This window comes from Oncorhynchus gorbuscha, linkage group LG13 (assembly GCF_021184085.1).
Source record: "Oncorhynchus gorbuscha isolate QuinsamMale2020 ecotype Even-year linkage group LG13, OgorEven_v1.0, whole genome shotgun sequence".
Taxonomy (NCBI): Eukaryota; Metazoa; Chordata; class Actinopteri; order Salmoniformes; family Salmonidae; genus Oncorhynchus; species Oncorhynchus gorbuscha.
In genome coordinates, this window is record NC_060185.1 from 24034609 (window position 1) to 24060035 (window position 25427).

The following is a 25427-nucleotide window of genomic DNA, read 5'->3' on the forward strand; positions in this document are numbered from 1 at the left end:
CTTCTGGAATGTTCTCCAATCTCCACAGAGGAACTCTGGAGCTCTGTCAGAGTGACCATCGGGTTCTTGGTCACCTCCCTGATAAAGACCCTTCTCCCCTAATTGCTCAGTTTGACCAGGCGGACAGCTCTAGGAAGAGTCTTGGTGGTTCCAAACTTCTCCATTTAAGAATGGAGGCCACTCTGTTCTTGGGGACCTTCAATGCTGCATAATTTTTTTTGTAGCCTTCCCCAGATGTGTCTCCACAATCCTGTCTCAGTGCTCTACGGACAATTCCTTTGACCTCATGGCTTGGTTTTTGCTCTGACATGCACTGCCAACTGTGGGACTTTATATAGACAGGTGTGTGCCTTTCCAAATCATGTCCAATCAATTTAATTTACCACAGGTGGACTCCAATTAAGTTGTAGAAACATGTCAAGGGTGATCAATGGAAACCGGATGCACCTGAGCTCAATTTCGAGTCTAATAGCAAAGGGTCTGAATACTTATGTAAATAAGTTATTTTGGTTTTATTTTTAACTTAGCAAACATTTCTAGAACCTGTTTCTGCTTTGTGATCATGGGGCATTTAATCCATTTTAGAATAAGGCTGTATCGTAACAAAATGTGGAAAAAGTCTAGGGATCTGAATATTTCCGAAGGCACTGTATTCAAAGCAGCGTTTGGTTTTCGCCAGGCACAATGGGACCCATGTCGTCCAAAAAGTTGACTCAAGTTTGCCTAAAAGCACCTGAATGATCATGAAGACTCTTGGAAGAATGTTCTATGGACAGATGTTTTAAAAGTGTAACTTTTTGGGTGACATGGGTCCCATTTATACCTGGCGAGAACCAAACACTGCATTCCACAAGCCTGTGACAATTTAGGAATGCTTTGCTGCTACAGGACCTGGATGCCTTTCTTTAGTAGAAGGAACCATGAATTCTTCTGTGTCAGAGAACTCTACAGGAGAATGTCAGGCGCGCCGTCTGTGATCTGAAGTACACCTGGGTCATACGGCAAGACGATGATCGAAAACAAACAATAAAGCCTACATGAAAATGGCTAAAAAACAACAAATTAGACGTTTTGGAATGGCCTAGTCCAGACCTAATCCCTATTGAGATGTTGTGGCAGGACTTGAAACGAGCAGTTCATGCTTGAAAACTCCCAAATATCGCTGAGTTAATGCAGGTCTGCATGCAAGAGTGGGCCAAAAGTCCTCCACAGCAATGTGAGAGACAAATCAACAACTACAGCAAGCATTTGGTTGCAGTCATTGCAACTAAAGGTGGCACCACCAGTTATTGGGTGTAAGGGGGCAATTACTTTTTCACTCAGGGGCATTGGGTGTTGCGTAACTTTGTACATGAAATAAATGAAATAAGAAGGTAATTGTTTGTTCACTCAGGTGCCCTTTATCTAATATTAAGTTTTTGGTTGAAGATCTGATAACATTCAGTGTCATAAATGTAAAAAAGTAGAGAAAATGAGAAAGGGGACAAGTACTTTTTCACGGCTCTGTATTTGGAGATAGTCCATTTTCTCTGTTTTGTAGTAAAAAAAAAACATAGCGAAAGATAAGTGTTTCCGATGCCTATTCGCAATTGGTCAAAATCACACGAAGCGACCCATGTTGTCATTGGAAACACTTATCTTCCGCTATCTTTTTTACTACAAAACAAAGAAACATGACATTTTCTCCATATGTTGATATTGGGGTGGTGCTGGAAATGTAATTGTACCTTCATTTAACTAGGCAAGTCAGTTAAGAACAAATTCTTATTTTCAATGACGGCCAAGGAACAGTGGGTTAACTGCCTGTTCAGGGGCAGAACGACTGATTTGTACCTTGTCAGCTCGGGGATTTGAACTTGCAACCTTTCGGTTACTAGTCCAATGCTCTAACCACTAGGCTACCCTGACCACTAGGCTACCCTGACCACTAGGCTACCCTGACCACTAGGCTACCCTGACCACTAGGCTACCCTGACCACTAGGCTACCCTGACCACTAGGCCACCCTGACCACTAGGCCACCCTGACCACTAGGCCACCCTGACCACTAGGCTACCCTGACCACCAGGCTACCCTGACCACTAGGCTACCCTGATGAATATAAAGTAGAAAAACTGTGACGTTTCCTTTTTAATTGTGAAATTACTCTGACAATCTGCCACAGCTGGTGAATCAGTACGGAGGATGTTTTTAAGTGTTTCTCATAGTGGTTAGTACTGCAGCTGTTCTCACAACACATATGCTTGACACTAAACTTTGGCGTTTTGCTGGTGATTTCCAAAAGTGCTGACATTCATGACTACTTGTGTGCTCATTTAAAGTTTGTGGGACAACTCTCTCTCTGTCTTGTCCACAGCAGGGGCATACTACCCGGCCCAACAGCAGTACACGTCCTCCGTGCCAGCTGCTCCGGTCATTATGAACCCCCCCCCCCAGCAGCAGCAACCACCTCCACAGCAACAGATCCACCCCAAAAGGGAGCGCAAACAGGTACACCTCCCCACAGTTATACACCACAGATCCACACCACACACAGGGAAACTCATCGCCCAAATACAGGTACAGGTAAACTCATCGTCCCACCTCTACTGTTATACACCACACACAGTTAAACTCATCACCCCACCTCTACTGTTATACACCACACACAGGTAAACTCATCGTCCCACCTCTACTGTTATACACCACACACAGGTAAACTCATCGTCCCACCTCTACTGTTATACACCACACACAGTTAAACTCATCACCCACCTCTACTGTTATACACCACACACAGTTAAACTCATCACCCCACCTCTACTGTTATACACCACACACAGTTAAACTCATCGTCCCACCTCTACTGTTATACACCACACACAGTTAAACTCATCACCCCGACTCTACTGTTATACACCACACACAGTTAAACTCATCACCCCAACTCTACTGTTTCATTTTGTTTTTATTTAGCAGATAGGATAGTAGAGAAAAGACAGGAGAGATAGGAGGAGCATATGGTGAGTTGGATTGGAACCCATAGGGCCCGCGACGCTAACTGCTGGACTACAGGCCAGCCCACGTAGCACCTCTCCTAGATTAGACAATCAGGTATCCTGATCCCAGAATGGACAAGTAACACAACTGGAAACACCCACCAAGAAACATTAGGGGTCTGATGTTATGTCAGTCAATGTTCCCCCTCATGCAGAGCAGGGTTTGAAAACTTCAGTGATTCTCATGTTTTAAAGGAAGGTAAAGACTGTGCTAATAAAGCGTGTGAATATTAAAAATAAAAAGTATAGTTTGTCAGCAAGGTGTATCCAGCACTGATTCCTTTCCCCCATCATCCACTGTGAAGGTGCACAGCGTAGTTTTGGTCTACAAAACTGGTCTACTGTGTCTTCCTGTCAGGCCGGCTTACACTCTCGTGGATGTGACATGACACGTTGCCATGGTAATGAGAGGACTTGTGTGATAAACCACACTGTGCTGTGGGATAGTGTTGCATTCTGTCTAGGGAGGATTCTAGATGGGTCTACTCCTCATGATTTACGTTTGTCTTTGATTTGAAATGGATAACTTTTTACGCGATGAACTGTATTACTGAACTGCTGTGGGACTGGAGCATGTTTTTTAGGGCTGTAGTACTAGTGTGCGTCTGCTGGTCTGGATTCATCAGGTATGTCTTAGTGATGTGGAGGGGGGAAATGATAGTTATTATTTTGGACTAATATTATATCAATACTTTGACTCAAAGTATCAATTTGTATAACATCTATATTTTTCACACATTTGCTAGGTAGCATCAGCTAGCGCTAGTCGGCTGTATCTGTGCCAAAACTCCAGTATTTTTCATCATATAGCTTGCCCTTATTTTTAAATAGTGAGCCAACATGTTTTCAGCTATTTTCTATTGTCTCTCTGCAGCAGGCATACACTGAGTGTACAAAACATTAGGAACACCTTCCTAATATTGAGTTGCACCTCCTTTCACCCTCAACAGCCTACAATTTGTCTGGGCATGGACTACAAGGTGTCAAAAGCATTCCACAGGGATGCTGGCCCATTGTTGACTCCAATGCTTCCCACAGTTGTCAAGTTGGCTGCATGTCTTTTGGGTGGTGGACCATTCTTGATACACACAGGAAACTGTTGTGTGGAAAAACCCCAGCAGCATTGCAGTTCTTGACACACACAAACCGTTGTGCCTGGCACCTACTACGATATCCCGTTCAAAGGCACTTAAATCTTTTATCCGAATGGCACACACAAACAATCCATGTCTCGATAGTCTCAAGGCTTAAAAATCCTCCTGTAATTAACCTGTCTCCTCCCCTTCACCTACACCTACACTGATTGAAGTGGCTTTAACAAGTGACATCAATAAGGGATCATAGCTTTCACCTGGTCACACTGTCACTCAGTGTATATTGAGTCTCCAGTGTATCTGTGCTCTGTACGGTGGACTAGTTTGATCTAGTCTCCAGCCAATGGATCTGTGCTCGATATGGTTGGACTAGTCTGATCTAGTCTCCAGTGTACCTGTGCTCTGTATGGTATGATGGGCCTGGTTGCTTTATCACTGGCAGTGGGAGCATGCTGTCGTATCTGGGGTGGACTTTGGCCAGCCAAGCGGCCTCATCCCATGCTGCTGATGGTCCTTCAAGAGAGGCCCCCTGAGCTTCCAGTCCCACTATCTGTTATACTATCCAGGTCTGTGCCCAAACAATACGAGCTTCTACTTTTAAAAATCCATTTTTCTAGAAACAAGTCTCACTGTTGCTGCTTGTTATTGACCCCATTCAGCCATCTTAGATGTCATCCTCACCAACTTGCTCTGTAAATACACCTCTGCTGTCTTAGAACAGGATCTCAGCGATCACTGCCTCATTGCCTGCGTGCGCAATGGGTCCGCAGTCAAACGCTCTCCCCATCACTGTCAAACGCTCCCTAAAACACTTCAGTGAGCAGGCCTTTCTAATCGACTTGGCCCAGGTATCCTGTAAGGATTTTGACCTCATCCCATCAGTAGAGGTTGCTGGTTGCTCTTCAAAAGTGCTTTCATCTCCATCTTAAATAAGCATGCCCCGTTCAAAAATGTAGAACTCAGAACAGATATAGCCCTTGGTTTACCCCAGACTTAACCAGCACAAAAACATCCTGTGGCGTTCTGCATTATCATCGAATAGCCCCAGCAATATGTAACTTTTCAGGGAAGTTAGGAACCAATATACTCAGTCAGTTAGGAAGGCTAAGGCTAGCTTTTTAAAATAGAAATTTGCATCCTGTAGCACTAATTCCCCAAATTTTTGGGACACTGAAGTCCATGGAGAATAAGTGCCTTCCTCCCAGCTGCCCACTGCAATGAGGATAGGAAACACTGTCACCAACGATAAATTTATGATAATTGATAGTTTCAATAAGCATTTTTCTACGTCTGGCCATGCTTTCCACCTGGCTACCCCTACTAGATGTTGACCGATTAATCGGAATCAAGTTTTCTTAACAATCGAAAAATGTGTATTTTTGGACACCAACTAGGCCCATTTTTCTTTTTTCTTTTTTTTTTACACTTTTATTTAACTAGGCAAGTCAGTTAACACATTCTTATTTTCAATGACTGCCTAGGAACGGTGGGTTAACTGCCACGTTCAGGGGCAGAACTACAGATTTTCATCTTGTCTGCTCGGGGGATACAATCTTGAAACCTTACAGTTAACTAGTCCAACGCTCTAACCACCTGCCTCTCATTGCACTCCACGAGGAGCCTGCCTGTTACACGAATGCAGTAAGCCAAGGTAAGTTGCTAGATAGCATTAAACTTATCTTATACAAAAAATCCATCATAATCACTAGTTAACTACACATGGTTGATATTACTAGTTTATCTAGCGTGTCCTGCGTTGCATATAATCTGACTGAGCCTACAAGCATACAAGTATCTGACTGAGCGGTGGTAGGCAGCAGCATGCTCGTAAGCAATAATTCAAACAGCACTTTCGTGTGTTTTGCCAGCAGCTCTTCCTTGTGTGTCAAGCATTGCGCTGTTTATGACTTCAAGCCTATCTACTCCCGAGATGAGGCTTGTGTCACCGAAGTGAAATGGCTAGCTAGTTAGCGGGGTGCGCGCTAATAGCGTTTCAAACGTCACTCGCTCTGAGACTTGGAGTGGTTGTTCCCCTTGCTCTGCATGGGTAACGCTGCTTCGAGGGTGGCTGTTGTCGTTGTGTTCCTGGTTCGAGCCCAGGGAGGAGCGAGGAGAGGGACGGAAGCTATACTGTTACACTGGCAATACTAAAGTGCCTAGAAGAACATCCAATAGTCAAAGGTTAATGAAATACAAATGGAATAGAGGGAAATAGTCCTATAATTCCTATAATAACTACAACCTAAAACTTCTTACCTGGGAATATTGAAGACTCGTTAAAAGGACCACCAGCTTTCATATGTTCTCATGTTCTGAGCAAATTATTTAAACGTTAGCTTTCTTACATGGCACATATTGTACTTTTACTTTCTTCTCCAACACTTTGTTTGTGCATTATTTAAACCAAATTGAACTTGTTTATTTATTTAAGGCTAAATTGATTTTATTGATGTATTATATTAAGTTAAAATAAGACTTCATTCAGTATTGTTGTAATTGTCATAATTACAAATAAAGAAATAAATAAAAACCGTCCGATTAATCGGTATAGGCTTTTTTGGGCCTCCAATAATCGGTATTGGCGTTGAAAAATCATAATCGGTCGACCTCTAACCCCTATCCCGGCCAACATCTCAGCACCCCCTGCAGCAACTTGCCCAAGCCCCCCCCCTGCTTCTCCTTCACACAAATCCAGACAGCTGATGTTCTGAAAGAGTTGCAAAATCTGGATCCATACAAATCAGCTGAGCTAGACAATCTGGACCCTCTCTTTCTAAAATTTTCATCCCCTATTACTAGCCTATTCAACCTCTCTTCGTATCATCTGAGATCCCCAAAGATTGGAAAGCTGTCGCGGTCATCCCCATCTTCAAAGGGGGAGACACTCTAGACCCAAACTGTTATAAACCTATATCCTGCCCTGCCTTTCTAAAATCTTCAAAAACAGATCACCGACCATTTCGAATCCCGCGTACCTTCTCCACTATGCAATCTGGTTTCCGAGCTGTTCATGGGTGCACTTCAGCCACGCTCAAGGTCGTAAACGATATCATAACTGCCATCGATAAAAGACAGTACTGTGCAGCTGTCTTCATCAACCTGGCCAAGACTTTCGACTCTGTCAATCACCACATTCTTATCGGCAGACTCAATAGCCTTGGTTTCTCAAATGATTGTCTCGCCTGGTTCACCAACTACTTCTCTGATAGAGTTCAGTGTGTCAAATCGGCGGGGCTGTTGTCCGGACCTCTGGCAGTTTCTATGGGGGTGGCACAGGGTTCAATTCTCGGGCCGACTCTTTTCTCTGTATATATATCAATGATGTCGCTCTTGCTGCCGGTGATTCTCTGATCCACCTCTACGCAGACGACACCAACGTTTATTTGTCACGTGCGCCGCATACAACAGGTGTGTAGACCTTACAGTGAAATGCTTACTTACCAATAGTGCAAAAAAGGTATTAGGTGAGCAATAGGTAAGTAAATAAATAAAAACAACAGTAAAAAGACAGTGAAATACAGTAGCGAGGCTATATACAGGCACCGGTTAGTCAGGTTGATTTGAGGTAGTATGTACATGTAGATATGGTTAAAGTGACTATGCATATATGATGAACAGAGAGTAGAAGTAGTGTAAAGAGGGGGTGGCGGGACACAATGCAGATAGTCCGGGTAGCCATTTGATTACCTGGTTCAGGAGTGTTATGGCTTGGGGGTAAAAACTGTTGAGAAACCTTTTTGTCCTTGACTTGGCACTCTGGTACCGCTTGCCATGTGGTAGTAGAGTGAACAGTCTATGACTGGGGTGGCTGGGGTCTTTGACAATTTTTAGGGCCTTCCTCTGACACCGCCTGGTATAGAGGTCCTGGATGGCAGGCAGCTTTAACCCCAGTGATGTACTGGGCCGTACGCACTACCCTCTGTAGTGCCTTGCGGTCGGAGGCCGAGCAATTGCCGTACCAGGCAGTGATGCAACCAATCGGGATGCTCTCGTTGTTGCAGCTGTAGAAACTTTTCAGGATCTCAGGACCCTCAGAAACTTTTTAGTTTCCTGAGGAGGAATAGGCTTTGTCGTGCCCTCTTCACGACCGTCTTGGTGTATTTGGAAAATCTGGCCCTTTGGACACTGTGCTAACAAACCTCCAAATGAGCTTCAACGCCATACAACACTCCTTCTGTGGCCTCCAACTTCTTTTAAATGCTAGTAAAACTACGGTAAGTGCATGCTCTTGAACCGATTGCTGCCCGCACCCTCCCGTCTGACTAGCATCACTACTCTGGACGTTTCTGACTTAGAATATGTGGACAACCACAAATACCTAGGTGTCTGGTTAGACAGTAAAATCCCAAATTAAATCTAGAATCGGCTTCCTATTTCACAACAAAGCCTCCTTCACTCATGCTGCCAAAGATAAACTGACTATCCACCGGTCCTTGACTTCGGCGTTGTCATTTACAAAATAGCCTCCAACACTCTACTCAGCAAATTGGATGCAGTCTATCGCAGTGCCATCCGTTTTGTCACCAAAGCCCCATATACTACCCACCACTGCGACCTGTATGCTCTCGTTGGCTGGCCCTCACTACATATTTGTCGCCAATCCCACTGGCTCCGGGTCATCTATAAGTCTTTGCTAGGTAAACTGGAGCGAATTGCAAAAATCACTGAAGCTGGAGTCTTATATATCCCTCACTAACTTTAAGCATCAGCTGTCAGAGCAGCTTACCGATCACTGTACCTGTACACAGTCAATCTGTAAATAGCACACCCACCTACTTCATCCCCATATTATTACTTACCCTCTTGCTCTTTTGCACCCCAGTATTTCTACTTGCACATAATCATCTGCACATCGATCACTCCAGTTTTAATGCTAAATTGAAATTATTTCGCCTCTATGGCCTTTTTATTGCCTTACCTACCTACTCTTCTACATTTGCACACACTGTACATAGATTTTTCTATTGTGTTATTGACTGTACGTTTGTTTGTGTAGCTGTTGTTTTTGTCACACTGCTTTGATTTATCTTGGCCAGGTCGCAGTTGTAAAGGAGAATTGTTCTCAACTGGCCTACCTGGTTAAATCAAGGTGAAATGTAATTAATTAATAGGAGGATGGTAGACCGGGGGGGACAGGGGAGGAAGTGCTGCAGCAGCACACAGCGAGTCCGTCGTGATTCAGACTGTCTGTGTCTGAGCGTCACGTTGTCTTTCTATATGATTTCAATAATGTCTGCCAGCATGCTGGCAAATGAGTATGAAGTGAAAAGCTGTTGTTTTTCAGCAAAGCTAAGCAGGCTGTTTAGTCGTAGCTGTCTTGTAATTTTCTAAATATTTTCCTTTTTACCACACTGCCTTCAAGCAGTGCATTGGCCTGTTTTTCTTCTTCTCTCCACTGCTCACTTTATGAATCTCTCTCTGGTCTCTGGGTTGACTAAGGGGGGTTTAAGGACATGTCAGCACATAGCTCAGCTCCACGTGGCTGCCGGGCTCCTCCCCCTCTGAGCCAGAAGCACAATGGCTGACCTATCTCCTCCCCTTCTCTCTCGCTCCCCCTCTGCTGCTGCTTCTGTTGCATACCCCCTCTCTCCCCCAGGAAGAGGCCGAAATGTTTTGTAGTGCCTGAGTACAGAATGACAGAAGAGCAGCTGAGAGAGAGAGATAAGGGGGGGTACACTGGCCGGAGCTCATTTGTTAAAAGTTTTGAATAGTTTTTTTCTTCTCCTCTTTTTTTTCTGGACTTAACTCCTCCCTCTTTCCCCCTCTATTTGGCCCCTTTTGACTGTGTGGTTCGGTGTTCAGTGGGCGGGGGCGCTTGCATTCCAGTGCTGCAGCTCCACAAGGCCAGTCACTCTGGCTTCTCTCTCGCTCGCTCTCTTTTTGTCTTTTGTCTCTCCCTCTACGTGTGTGTGAGAGCTGGGAACGAGGCTCTGCCCTGCTGGCTCTGCGAGTTGTTGAGGGAGTAGGCTACGTGCGTTTTCCCAACCACGGTTGCAAAAGCAGCCTACTTGCTGGGAGAGGCCTGCAGGCCGACAGCTCAACTCCGGCCCCAGGATGAGAGAGGCCTGCTAAGGGCTCTGGAGCCTGTCCACGTCAGGTAAACGACTCTACCAGCAGGGGAATGTGCTGGCTCAAGCCTGTTGCTGACAACTCTTAGTGTGTGTGACAGACAGAAAGAGAGCGAGGAGAGTTTGTGATAGAAAACATGTGGCTCTGTGTAAGGGCACACCTTGTAAGTGAGTAATCAGTTTTTTTTTCAGAAGTTTGAAGGTGTATTGTACTGTGCATTTCAATAACAGCAAATCTGGCTGATTTTCTAGGTATAGTTTGAGTTCGTATGGAGAGAGCAAAAATAATGTCTGGCTTGCACTGGAATTTATTTGACTAAAGTTTGTCCGTAGTCATATTTTGTTGGGGAAGAATTAGCTAAAACAAGGCAGCAATCTGTCTACAAGTCTGTGTTTGTCAGGCTGCATATCTTTGTGGGGCTGGTGTTTCTTGTGTGAGTGTGAGAAATGTAGCTCTGCTGATTGAGAAGACGCTGCTAGGCCACAGCCCTACAGTGCAACACAGACTTGGCAGAGTTGGAAACAGGGCCTAGCATCATAGGAAGCAGTTAAGTTGTGACAGCTATTCTCTTCAGCTTTCTCCTCACCCTCCCTCTCTCCTTTACTCTCGTTCGTTCTCTTTTTTTGCTCTCCCTCCTTTAGAAAGGGAATGCAACAAGAGCGAGTAACACATTTTTCTCGAAGGCACTCCTGCATTCTCTAAATGTTTCTTCTTGTGTCCCTCACTGTTGTCTTGTGTCCTTTCTTATAGATCATAATACGAGACCCTAACCAGGGTGGTAGAGACATAACTGAGGAGATTATGTCAGGGGGCACCCGCAGTGGCACCACGCCCACACCACCACAGGTGAGCGACGACTCTTCAGAGGTGAGCTACCATACCCTCGTCACCAACCATCATCCCCTTTACACACCTTTATCTACCATACCATCCTGTTATTGGATGTGCAGACATTTTGTTTACATATTGGGCATTGTATCTAACCTGCCACAAGGTTTTCATATGGTTGTGTCCACTCCAGTTACCTAATTTCTGTGTGTTGTATTCGGTCCCTTAGTCGTCGATATCTGGATCAGAGGGCCCAGCCGTTGGCCAGGCCGACGGGGAGAACGTGACAACTGTCGTGGTCAGACCAGGTGAGTTGGCCGAGGGGTCACGTCATCTTGAAGGCCATAGCTGGCCGTTGCTCATTGGTTCACCTTCAGTACCGTAATTTCCGGACTATAAACCACTACTTTATTCCCAGGCTTTGAACCTCCTGATTTATACAATGACGCGGCTAATTTATGGATTTTTCCCGCTTTCAAAAAAACTGAGCACCGTCACATAAAGCCGTGTTTCGTTAAAACCTATTTATTTTTGTTACAAGCCGTGTTTCGTTTAAAGGCTGTGTAAAGTTAATTTGTTTCAATGTACCGGTAGGCACCTGTGGCTTATAGACATGTGCGGCTTATTTATGTACAAAATACATATTTTTTCAATAATTCAGTGGGTGCGATTTATATTCAGGTGCGCTTAATAGTCCAGAAATTACGGTACATAGAAGTACATTTTTGTGAATTTGACTGAATCACATAGACAAAATGCTCATTTGGAAAGGACCTGTGTATTTTTACCATTTAATGTTGAATTGATAATAAGTGGGTAATTTTTAAAATAAGATCAACAGACATGAGGGTCAATTTGAACATTAGTATGATGCTATGGGCCAGTTGAGTCTGTTAACCTTTACCTTTCTAAGGTTTTTTCCTCGTGACATCTCCTTTCTTCCTCAGATGACCGAGGGAATCCTGCAGCCACTCTCATAACTGGCCCCCCAGCCCTGTCTAAAACCCCTGAACTGGTCAAGACTTACCCTGCCCCAACAAAGGTCAAACTCCCAGACACAAACAGTAAATCCCCTTCCTTATCCCAGGACCTACACACCCCCCTGTCGGTAACTACCAGCCACCACACTACTGTCCCTACTACCCCCCAAACCTCAACTAGTTCCATTGCAGACATGATGGACGCTCCAGCCGCTGTTCCAACTCCATCTGCCCCTGAAGTGCCCGCTTACCCTGCACCCCTGCCTGAACCCCGCCCCACTCCTGCAGCTGAGGAGCATCCCTCAGCTGCCAAGGAGGAGCGGGAGGAAGTGAAGATTAAAGAGGAGGTGACTACATCATCCAAACCTGAGCCTTCCCTTGCTCCAGTGATCACCCCTAGCAGCAGCACTAATGGTATCTCTGCCACCCAGCCACCCCCAGCCAAGGAGGAGGAGCCAGCAGCCCTGTCCATCAACATGCCCACCCCCCAGGCAGCAGAACCCCCCCCGGAGTCTCCCATCGCCCAGCCAGAGGAGCTCAGGCTGCCCAATGGCCTGCCGCTCCCCAGCCCCCAGGACCCTGAGAAGATGTCTGCGGAGTTGTCGGAGTGTGACGTCAGCCCCATTGCTGAGCCTGAGGTGGCTCAGTTACAGAGCGAGGCACCCATGCCTAAACTGACGCATGTTGCAGTCACAGCAACGCCCGCCCCCGTTGCCCAGGCCACGCCCGCCCCCGTTGCCCAGGCCACGCCCGCCCCCGTTGCCCAGGCCACGCCCGCCCCCGTTGCCCAGGCCACGCCCGCCCCCGTTGCCCAGGCCACGCCCGCCCCCGTTGCCCAGGCCACGCCCGCCCCCGTTGCCCAGGCCACGCCCACCCCCGTTGCCCAGGCCACGCCCGCCCCTGTTGCCCAGGCCACGCCCGCCCCTGTTGCCCAGGCCACGCCCGCCCCTGTTGCCCAGGCCACGCCTGTCCTAGCTAAGACTGCTACTACTACAGTTGTAACTGCTCCCCGTGTAGAAGACGAGATGGACTCTCCACCACCACAGAGCACCACCCCAGCCGGGGAGAGTTCTATGCAAGGTCAGTGTCAGTCTGACTTGCTTTTTCTCTCTTTACTTCTTTGAAACAGTCTCCTCCTGTCTGTCTTTTTCTCTAACTGGATCCATCTGTCTGTCTATCTCATTCAACCACGTTATTTTTCTCTATTTGAATTCCTAACCCTACCGCTTGGCACTTGGTGAAGATTAAACAGGATCTGCCCCTTGAGGTGTTGCAGTCCGACTGTGTGTGTCGAGCCTGTGTCGTGAGGGGCAGAGAGTTACCGGGTTATGTCTACGCTGAGGACCCAGAACAGTGGGTACATGGAGTGATCACAGCTCCAACAGAAAGCCATAAAAATAAAAAGTTGGAGAGGTGGCAATGTGGTAACTGCTCCACCTTGATTTCTAGGTGGAGTTTGGGTGCTAGGGTTGGACTAGGGATTGGGATTGAGTGTCAATCCATGGAGGTTTATTCTGACTGTGTTGGTGGTGTTCTGCTTGTAGCTGCTGTTTCTGTGCCAAAAAAAAAGAGGAAGATGAAGGATCTGAACAAGAAGGAGGCTGTTGGAGACCTCCTGGATGCCTTTAAGGAGGTCTGTTCACACGAACCACCCACTCAATCCTTTTCAAACACACCACCCACTCAATCCTTTTCAAACACACCACCCACTCAATCCTTTTCAAACACACCACCCACTCAATCCTTTTTCAAACACACCGCCCACTCAATCCTTTTCAAACACACCGCTCACTCAATCCTTTTCAAACACACCACCCACTCAATCCTTTTCAAACACACCACCCACTCAATCCTTTTCAAAAACACCACCCACTCAATCCTTTTCAAACACACCCCCCACTCCATCCTTTTCAAACACCCCACCCTCGCCATCCTTTTCAAAAACACCACCCTCGCCATCCTTTTCAAAAACACCACCCTCGCCATCCATATCAAACACCCCATCCACCCACGCCATCTCATATCACCCACGCCATCTCATATCAAACACACCATCCATATCAAACACACCATCCATGTCAAACACACCATCCATATATCACCCACGCCATCTCATATCAAACACCCCACCCACGCCATCTCATATCAACCACGCCATCTTATATCAAACACCCCACCCACGCCATCCATATCAAACACCCCACCCACGCCATCTCATATCAAACACCCCACCCACGCCATCTCATATCAACCACGCCATCTTATATCAAACACCCCACCCACGCCATCCATATCAAACACCCCACCCACGCCATCCATATCAAACACCCCACCCACGCCATCTCATATCAAACACCCCACCCACGCCATCTCATATCAAACACCCCACCCACGCCATCTCATATCAAACACCCCACCCACGCCATCTCATATCAAACACCCCACCCACGCCATCTCATATCAAACACCCCACCCATATCACCCACGCCATCTCATATCAAACACATCATCCATATCAAACACACCACCCACGCCATCTCAAATCAACCACGCCATCTCATATCAACCACGCAATCTTATATCAAACACCCCACCCACGCCATCTCATATCAAACACACCACCCACGCCATCTCATATCAAACATCCCACCCACGCCATCTCATATCAAACACGCCATATCATATCAAACACCCCACCCACGCCATCTCATATCAAACACGCCATCCATATCAAACACATCACCCACGCCATCTCATATCACCCACGCCATCTCATGTCAAACACGCCATCTCATATCAAACATCCCACCCACGCCATCTCATATCAAACATCCCACCCACGCCATCTCATATCAAACACCCCACCCACGCCATCTCATATCAAACACCCCACCCACGCCATCTCATATCAAAGATCCCACCCACGCCATCTCATATCAAACACGCCATATCATATCAAACTCCCCACCCACGCCATCTCATATCAAACTCCCCACCCACGCCATCTCCTATCAAACACACCACCCACGCCATCCCATATCAAACACGCCATATCATATCAAACACCCCACCCACGCCATCTCATATTAAACACCCCACCCACGCCATCTCATATCAAACACGCCATCTCATATCAAACACACCATCCATATCAAACACACCACCCACACCATCTCATATTAAACACCCCACCCACGCCATCTCATATCAAACACGCCATCTCATATCAAACACCCCACCCACGCCATCTCATATCAAACACGCCATCTCATATCAAACACACCATCCATATCAAACACCCCACCCACGCCATATCATATCAAACACCCCACCCACGCCATCTCATATCAAACACGCCATCCGTATCAAACACATCACCCACGCCATCCATATCAAACACATCACCCACGCCATCCATATCACCCACGACATCTCATCAAACACGCCATATCATATCAAACTCCCCACCCACGCCATCTCCTATAAAACACACCACCCACGACATCCCATATCAAACACGCCATATCATATCAAACTCCCCACCCACGCCATCTCCTATAAAACTCCCCACCCACGCCATCTCCTATCAAACACACCACCCACACCATATCATATCAAACACCCCACCCACGCCATCTCATATCAAACACGCCATCTCATATCAAACATCCCACCCACGCCATCTCATATCAAACACCCCACCCACGCCATCTCATATCAAACACACCATCCATATCAAACACACCATCCATATCAAACACCCCACCCACGCCATCTCATATCAAACACCCCACCCACGCCATCTCATATCAAACACACCATCCATATCAAACACACCACCCACACCATCTCATATTAAACACCCCACCCACGCCATCTCATATTAAACACCCCACCCACGCCATCTCATATTAAACACCCCACCCACGCCATCTCATATCAAACACGCCATCTCATATCAAACACCCCACCCACGCCATCTCATATCAAACACGCCATCTCATATCAAACACACCATCCATATCAAACACCCCACCCACGCCATATCATATCAAACACCCCACCCACGCCATCTCATATCAAACACGCCATCCGTATCAAACACATCACCCACGCCATCCATATCAAACACACCACCCACGCCATCCATATCAAACACATCACCCACGCCATCCATATCACCCACGACATCTCATCAAACACGCCATATCATATCAAACTCCCCACCCACGCCATCTCATATCAAACTCCCCACCCACGCCATCTCCTATAAAACACACCACCCACGCCATCCCATATCAAACACGCCATATCATATCAAACTCCCCACCCACGCCATCTCCTATAAAACTCCCCACCCACGCCATCTCCTATCAAACACACCACCCACACCATCTCATATTAAACACCCCACCCACGCCATCTCATATCAAACACGCCATCTCATATCAAACACCCCACCCACGCCATCTCATATCAAACACCCCACCCACGCCATCTCATATCAAACACCCCACCCACGCAATCTCATATCAAATACACCACCCACGCCATCCATATCAAACACACCACCCACGCCATCCATATCAAACACATCACCCACGCCATCCATATCAAACACATCACCCACGCCATCCATATCACCCACGCCATCCATATCACCCACGACATCTCATATCAAACACGCCATATCATATCAAACTCCCCACCCACGCCATCTCATATCAAACCCCCCACCCACGCCATCTCCTATAAAACACACCACCCACGCCATCCCATATCAAACACGCCATATCATATCAAACTACCCACCCACGCCATCTCCTATAAAACTCCCCACCCACGCCATCTCCTATCAAACACACCACCCACACCATCTCATATTAAACACCCCACCCACGCCATCTCATATCAAACACGCCATCTCATATCAAACACCCCACCCACGCCATCTCATATCAAACACGCCATCTCATATCAAACACACCATCCATATCAAACACACCACCCACGCCATATCATATCAAACACACCATCCATATCAAACTCCCCACCCACGCCATATCATATCAAACACCCCACCCACGCCATCTCATATCAAACACCCCACCCACGCCATCTCATATCAAACACCCCACCCACGCAATCTCATATCAAATACACCACCCACGCCATCCGTATCAAACACATCACCCACGCCATCCATATCAAACACACCACCCACGCCATCCATATCAAACACATCACCCACGCCATCCATATCACCCACGCCATCCATATCACCCACGACATCTCATATCAAACACGCCATATCATATCAAACTCCCCACCCACGCCATCTCATATCAAACTCCCCACCCACGCCATCTCCTATCAAACACACCACCCACGCCATCCCATATCAAACACGCCATATCATATCAAACACCCCACCCACGCCATCTCATATTAAACACCCCACCCACGCCATCTCATATCAAACACGCCATCTCATATCAAACACACCATCCATATCAAACACACCACCCACGCCATCTCATATCAAACACGCCATCTCATATCAAACACCCCACCCACGCCATCTCATATCAAACACGCCATCTCATATCAAACACACCATCCATATCAAACACCCCACCCACGCCATATCATATCAAACACCCCACCCACGCCATCTCATATCACCCACGCCATCCATATCAACCACGACATCTCATCAAACACGACATATCATATCAAACTCCCCACCCACGCCATCTCCTATAAAACACACCACCCACGCCATCCCATATCAAACACGCCATATCATATCAAACTCCCCACCCACGCCATCTCCTATAAAACTCCCCACCCACGCCATCTCCTATCAAACACACCACCCACACCATCTCATATTAAACACCCCACCCACGCCATCTCATATCAAACACGCCATCTCATATCAAACACCCCACCCACGCCATCTCATATCAAACACCCCACCCACGCCATCTCATATCAAACACCCCACCCACGCAATCTCATATCAAATACACCACCCACGCCATCCATATCAAACACACCACCCACGCCATCCATATCAAACACATCACCCACGCCATCCATATCACCCACGCCATCCATATCACCCACGACATCTCATATCAAACACGCCATATCATATCAAACTCCCCACCCACGCCATCTCATATCAAACTCCCCACCCACGCCATCTCCTATAAAACACACCACCCACGCCATCCCATATCAAACACGCCATATCATATCAAACTACCCACCCACGCCATCTCCTATAAAACTCCCCACCCACGCCATCTCCTATCAAACACACCACCCACACCATCTCATATTAAACACCCCACCCACGCCATCTCATATCAAACACGCCATCTCATATCAAACACCCCACCCACGCCATCTCATATCAAACACGCCATCTCATATCAAACACACCATCCATATCAAACACCCCACCCACGCCATATCATAGCAAACACCCCACCCACGCCATCTCATATCAAACACCCCACCCACGCCATCTCATATCAAACACCCCACCCACGCAATCTCATATCAAATACACCACCCACGCCATCCGTATCAAACACATCACCCACGCCATCCATATCAAACACACCACCCACGCCATCCATATCAAACACATCACCCACGCCATCCATATCACCCACGCCATCCATATCACCCACGACATCTCATATCAAACACGCCATATCATATCAAACTCCCCACCCACGCCATCTCATATCAAACTCCACACCCACGCCATCTCCTATCAAACACACCACCCACGACATCTCATATCAAACACGCCATATCATATCAAACTCCCCACCCACGCCATCTCATATCAAACTCCACACCCACGCCATCTCCTATCAAACACACCACCCACGCCATCCCATATCAAACACGCCATATCATATCAAACTCCCCACCCACGCGATCTCCTATCAAACACACCACCCACGCCATCTCATATCAAACACCCCACCCACGCCATCTCATATCAAACACCCCACCCACGCCATCTCATATCAAACACCCCACCCACGCCATCTCATATCAAACACCCCACCCATATCACCCACGCCATCTCATATCAAACACACCATCCATATCAAACACACCACCCACGCCATCTCAAATCAACCACGCCATCTCATATCAACCACGCAATCTTATATCAAACATCCCACCCACGCCATCTCATATCAACCACGCCATCTCATATCAAACACCCCACCCACGCCATCTCATATCAAACACGCCATCCATATCAAACACATCACCCACGCCATCTCATATCAACCACGCCATCTCATATCAAACACGCCATCTCATATCAAACATCCCACCCACGCCATCTCATATCAAACACCCCACCCACGCCATCTCATATCAAACACGCCATCCATATCAAACACATCACCCACGCCATCTCATATCAACCACGCCATCTCATATCAAACACGCCATCTCATATCAAACATCCCACCCACGCCATCTCATATCAAACATCCCACCCACGCCATCTCATATCAAACACACCACCCACGCCATCTCATATCAAACACACCACCCACGCCATCTCATATCAAACACACCACCCACGCCATCTCATATCAAACACGCCATATCATATCAAACACCCCACCCACGCCATCTCATATCAAACACCCCACCCACGCCATCTCATATCAAACACACCATCCATATCAAACACGCCATATCATATCAAACACCCCACCCACGCCATCTCATATCAAACACCACACCCACGCCATCTCATATCAAACATGCCATCTCATATCAAACACACCATCCATATCAAACACACCACCCACACCATCTCATATTAAACACCCCACCCACGCCATCTCATATCAAACACGCCATCTCATATCAAACACCCCACCCACGCCATCTCATATCAAACACCCCACCCACGCCATATCATATCAAACACCCCACCCACGCCATATCATATCAAACACCCCACCCACGCCATCTCATATTAAACACCCCACCCACGCCATCTCATATCAAACACGCCATCTCATATCAAACACACCACCCACACCATCTCATATTAAACACCCCACCCACTCCATCTCATATCAAACACACCATCCATATCAAACACACCACCCACACCATCTCATATTAAACACCCCACCCACGCCATCTCATATCAAACACGCCATCTCATATCAAACACCCCACCCACGCCATCTCATATCAAACACGCCATCTCATATCAAACACACCATCCATATCAAACACCCCACCCACGCCATATCATAGCAAACACCCCACCCACGCCATCTCATATCAAACACCCCACCCACGCCATCTCATATCAAACACCCCACCCACGCAATCTCATATCAAATACACCACCCACGCCATCCGTATCAAACACATCACCCACGCCATCCATATCAAACACACCACCCACGCCATCCATTTCAAACACATCACCCACGCCATCCATATCACCCGCCATCCATATCACCCACGACATCTCATATCAAACACGCCATATCATATCAAACTCCCCATCAAACACGCCATATCATATCAAACTCCCCACCCACGCGATCTCCTATCAAACACACCACCCACGCCATCTCATATCAAACACCCCACCCACGCCATCTCATATCAAACACCCCACCCACGCCATCTCATATCAAACACCCCACCCACGCCATCTCATATCAAACACCCCACCCATATCACCCACGCCATCTCATATCAAACACACCATCCATATCAAACACACCACCCACGCCATCTCATATCACCCACGCCATCTCAAATCAACCACGCCATCTCATATCAACCACGCAATCTTATATCAAACATCCCACCCACGCCATCTCATATCAACCACGCCATCTCATATCAAACACCCCACCCACGCCATCTCATATCAAACACGCCATCCATATCAAACACATCACCCACGCCATCTCATATCAACCACGCCATCTCATATCAAACACGCCATCTCATATCAAACATCCCACCCACGCCATCTCATATCAAACATCCCACCCACGCCATCTCATATCAAACACACCACCCACGCCATCTCATATCAAACACACCACCCACGCCATCTCATATCAAACACACGACCCACGCCATCTCATATCAAACACGCCATATCATATCAAACACCCCACCCACGCCATCTCATATCAAACACCCCACCCACGCCATCTCATATCAAACACACCATCCATATCAAACACGCCATATCATATCAAACACCCCACCCACGCCATCTCATATCAAACACCACACCCACGCCATCTCATATCAAACATGCCATCTCATATCAAACACACCATCCATATCAAACACACCACCCACACCATCTCATATCAAACACCCACCCAAACGCCATATCATATCAAACACCCCACCCACGCCATATCATATCAAACACCCCACCCACGCCATCTCATATTAAACACCCCACCCACGCCATCTCATATCAAACACGCCATCCATCTCATATTAAACATATCAAACACACCATCCATAACACACCACCCACACCATCTCATATTAAACACCCCACCCACTCCATCTCATATCAAACACACCATCCATATCAAACACACCATCAAACACACCACCCACGCCATCTCATATCAAACACGCCATCTCATATCAAACACCCCACCGCCGCCATATCAAACACGCCATCTCATATCAAACACGCCATCTCATATCAAACACCCCACCCACGCCATCTCATATCAAACACGCCATCTCATATCAAACACCCCACCCACGCCATATCATATCAAACACCCCACCCACGCCATCTCATATCAAACACGCCATCTCATATCAAACACCCCACCCACGCCATCTCATATCAAACACCCCATCTCATATCAAACACCCCACCCACGCCATATCATATCAAACACGCCATCTCATATCAAACACCCCACCCACGCCATCTCATATCAAACACGCCATCTCATATCAAACACCCCACCCACGCCATATCATATCAAACACCCCACCCACACCATCTCATATCAAAGCTTTAAGAATGCCTGTTTACAGCTGGCCCATTAAAAACCCAAGAATGAAAACAATGAACACTGACTAATACCCCCCCCTCTCTTCTCTCTCCCTCAACCCTTTCCTTCTCTCTCCCTCAACCCTCTCCTTCTCTCTCCCTCAACCCTCTCCTTCTCTCTCCCTCAACTCTCCCCCTCTCTCATTCTCCCCTCTCCCCCCCCCCTTTTTCCTTCTCTGTCCCTCCCCCTCTCTCCTTCTCTTTCCCTCCCCCTATCTCCTTCTCTTTCCCTCCCCCCTCTCTCCTTCTCTTTCCCTCCCCCTCTCTCTCTCTTTCCCTCCCCCTCTCTCTCGTTCTCTTTCCCTCTCCTCTCTCCCTCCCCCTCTCTCTCCCTCCCCCTCTTTCTCCCTGCCTCTCTCTTTCTCCCTCACCCCCTCTCCAGGAGCAGGTAGTGGAGAGCACTCCTGAGCCAGAGCAGGCCACACCCACTTCTGCCTCTGACGCTAAGGAGCCCCGCCCGGCCAACACCCCTGCAGTCGAAGAGGTGGATGAGACGTGGGAGGAGAAGGAGGACAAACTGGATGCAGAGAATATCGAACCCAAGCCCGAGGATCTGAAGTACCAATACAAAGAGGGTGGGTTCTGAACCTTGGCCCGGAGATGCCTTATAACATTTCTATACTTAGAAATGTTATCCTCTTAACGTTACCCTCTACACCTTATCTCACAAGATCTGCGTGTCAGTCAAGTGAGGATGCAAAGTTTCACTTTATTGGAAATGCTTTGTCAGAGCTTGAGTCATAAAGTCCCATTTGACATCAATCTATGATTTTTAGAAGTGAAACGGAGTAATACTCAGTTCAGATGACAGACTATATACCCCAACTCTACCAACCTAAACCCTGAACACTATACTGATGAAAACTCACATAAATGTGATTCATCTATAATTCCTTGTTCCTCTCCATCAGAACTATGTAGGCCTATAGACCCAGAGGAGAAGAAGAGGTATGACAGGGACTTCCTGCTGGGCTTCCAGTTCATCAGTGCCGCCATGTCCAAGCCTGAGGGCCTGCCTCAGATCAGTGACGTGGTGCTGGACAAGGTACAGTACAACACTCTGTCCCCTGCTGGACTGGAGGAACCACTGCACGGTCCATTCGAGAATATATATTTTTTTCTTCAGATAAACCACTTGTGTCCATTATTCTTTCTCTTCTGTCCTTGTTCGGTCATTCTTTCTCTCCAGGCGAATAAGGCCCCTCTCCGCCAGCTGGACCCCAGCCGTTTGCCAGGGATGAACATGGGCCCTGACTTCACACCGTCGTTTGCCAACCTGGGCAGGCCTGGAATGGGAGGAGGTGGAGGTGGCCACAGAGGAGGACCAGTGAGTTATCATGAAAAACTGTCAATCTTCTCAAAGACTACACTCAGATTCTGAAACTCTGGGATTATATTTAAAAAATGTTGACTGAATTTCTTTCCTTTTCCCTTCCCTCCTCTCCTTCAGCCCTCTGGTATGGGTGGTGGAGGACCGCGTCGCTCCCAACAGGGTCAGCGTAAGGAGCCCAGGAGGATCATCAACATCTCTTCGTCTCTGACGGAAGACGTGAAGCTCAACAAGGCTGAGAAGGCCTGGAAGCCCACTGTCAAGAAGGCTACCAGTGGGCAAGCTGCTCCTGAGGAGGAGAGCGATGACTCGGAACAGGCCAAGACCCAGGAGCTGTTCAAGAGGGTCCGTAGTATCCTGAACAAGCTGACCCCTCAGATGTTCCAACAGCTGATGAAGCAGGTCACAGAGCTGACCATCGATACAGAGGAGAGGCTGAAGGGAGTGATAGATCTGATCTTTGAGAAGGCCATCTCTGAACCCAACTTCTCCGTGGCCTACGCCAACATGTGCCGCTGCCTTATTGGGGTGAGTGACTCTGATGGGTGTGTGTCTGTTTGTGTGTGTACATCTAGTGTGCTGGTCTTGGTTCGGTGCTGTGCCACGTTTCTGAGTGGTGCCATTACACACTCATGATGTCTCCTCTCACGTTCCCTCCTATGCTTTGTGACATCTGCAAAGCTTTCCAACCGTGGCCTAAATGTTTGTGTTTTTCTGTTCCTCTCGTCAGCTCAAAGTCCCCACCACAGACAAGCCGGGAGTCACTGTGAATTTCCGCAAGCTGCTTCTGAACCGCTGTCAGAAGGAGTTTGAGAAGGACAAGGACGATGATGTTATCTTTGAGAAGAAGCAGAAAGAGCTGGACGCTGCAGCCACGGTACGAGCTGTGCTCTCAGTGACCAATTAAAATGTCCTTCACACACACTTGGTTTTTGTTTCTGTATGCGTCAGTTGACCATCTGTCTGATATGCCTCCCTCCCCCTACTTCCTGTTACATCACTTCCTGTCTGAAGGAGGAGAAGGATCGCCTGAAGGCAGAGCTGGAGGAGGCCAAAGACAAGGCGCGGCGGCGGTCGCTAGGCAACATCAAGTTCATTGGTGAGCTATTCAAGCTGAAGATGCTGACGGAGGCCATCATGCATGACTGCATCGTCAAGCTGCTGAAGAACCACGATGAGGAGTCACTAGAGTGCCTCTGTAGACTCTTGTCAACTATAGGCAAGGACCTGGACTTTGAAAAGGCAAAGGTAATGCTGTACCAGTGTCACTAACAGACACGCATCGTTTAGAACACTTATGCCAAATCATTTCTGAGAATCAGATTTACACACAAACCTGCCTGTCTCTTTTTCTGTAGCCACGTATGGACCAGTACTTTGCCCAGATGGACAAGATCATCAAGGAGAAGAAGACATCATCCAGAATCCGTTTCATGCTGCAGGACGTACTGGACCTCAGGAGGGTAATACCTCGTAACACACACACCACCCACCAGTGTCTGGGGAATGCTTTAGCCCCCTCACCTAAACCTTTTGGTAATCTCTAATCTGACTGACCCTTGTCCTCTGGTTGTTGTGTATCCAAGCATATCAGTAAACACTATGGGTCAAAGTACTATAGACAGAATATTCTCCCCTAACCCCACATTACCTCTGAATTTACCCATGACCCAAAATCACCTCTGACCCCTCATGTCCTTTACAAGCCCTCTATATGCATGCAGGTGTAGTGTATAATAGTGGGTTGTGTTGTTTTGTGTGTTGGCGTTTTACTGGCCCATAGACGCCCTCACTAGTCTGTGTGGGTGTCGAGGGTTCTGAAGTGGGCTCAGAGGGAGACACGGTCAGATCTTTAATACAGGGAGGCTCCCGAGCTGGGCCCTTGGTGCCATAAACTGAGACTGGAGTCAGTCTGCACCCTGCAGCCAATCCCTTCCCTCCAAGCCACTGTAAACGACTC

The 25427-nt window shown here is 47.5% G+C and overlaps 1 protein-coding gene and 1 non-coding gene across 15 annotated transcripts in view; both read left to right on the top strand.

The window, feature by feature from the left end:
* LOC123992600 (eukaryotic translation initiation factor 4 gamma 1-like) overlaps positions 1-25427 on the top strand; it is an 82679-nt gene that overhangs the window by 36811 nt on the left and 20441 nt on the right. For 9 of the 14 annotated variants that reach the window (XM_046293863.1, XM_046293862.1, XM_046293865.1 and 6 more), the window contains 12 exons: positions 2356-2493; positions 10949-11067; positions 11258-11336; positions 11976-13088; positions 13553-13641; positions 22520-22712; positions 23049-23182; positions 23327-23464; positions 23588-23995; positions 24198-24344; positions 24482-24715; positions 24826-24930. In XM_046293863.1, the coding sequence (XP_046149819.1) occupies positions 2356-2493; positions 10949-11067; positions 11258-11336; positions 11976-13088; positions 13553-13641; positions 22520-22712; positions 23049-23182; positions 23327-23464; positions 23588-23995; positions 24198-24344; positions 24482-24715; positions 24826-24930 (2897 nt within the window). Of the gene's footprint in view, positions 1-2355; positions 2494-9814; positions 10229-10948; positions 11068-11257; positions 11337-11975; positions 13089-13552; positions 13642-22519; positions 22713-23048; positions 23183-23326; positions 23465-23587; positions 23996-24197; positions 24345-24481; positions 24716-24825; positions 24931-25427 lie in introns of those variants that run through there. The other 5 variants (XM_046293866.1, XM_046293864.1, XM_046293867.1 and 2 more) reach the window with 5 other exon arrangements.
* Positions 13263-13394, top strand: LOC123994289. The gene has a single exon (XR_006831633.1). It is a non-coding gene; the product is annotated as a small nucleolar RNA SNORA17 (small nucleolar RNA).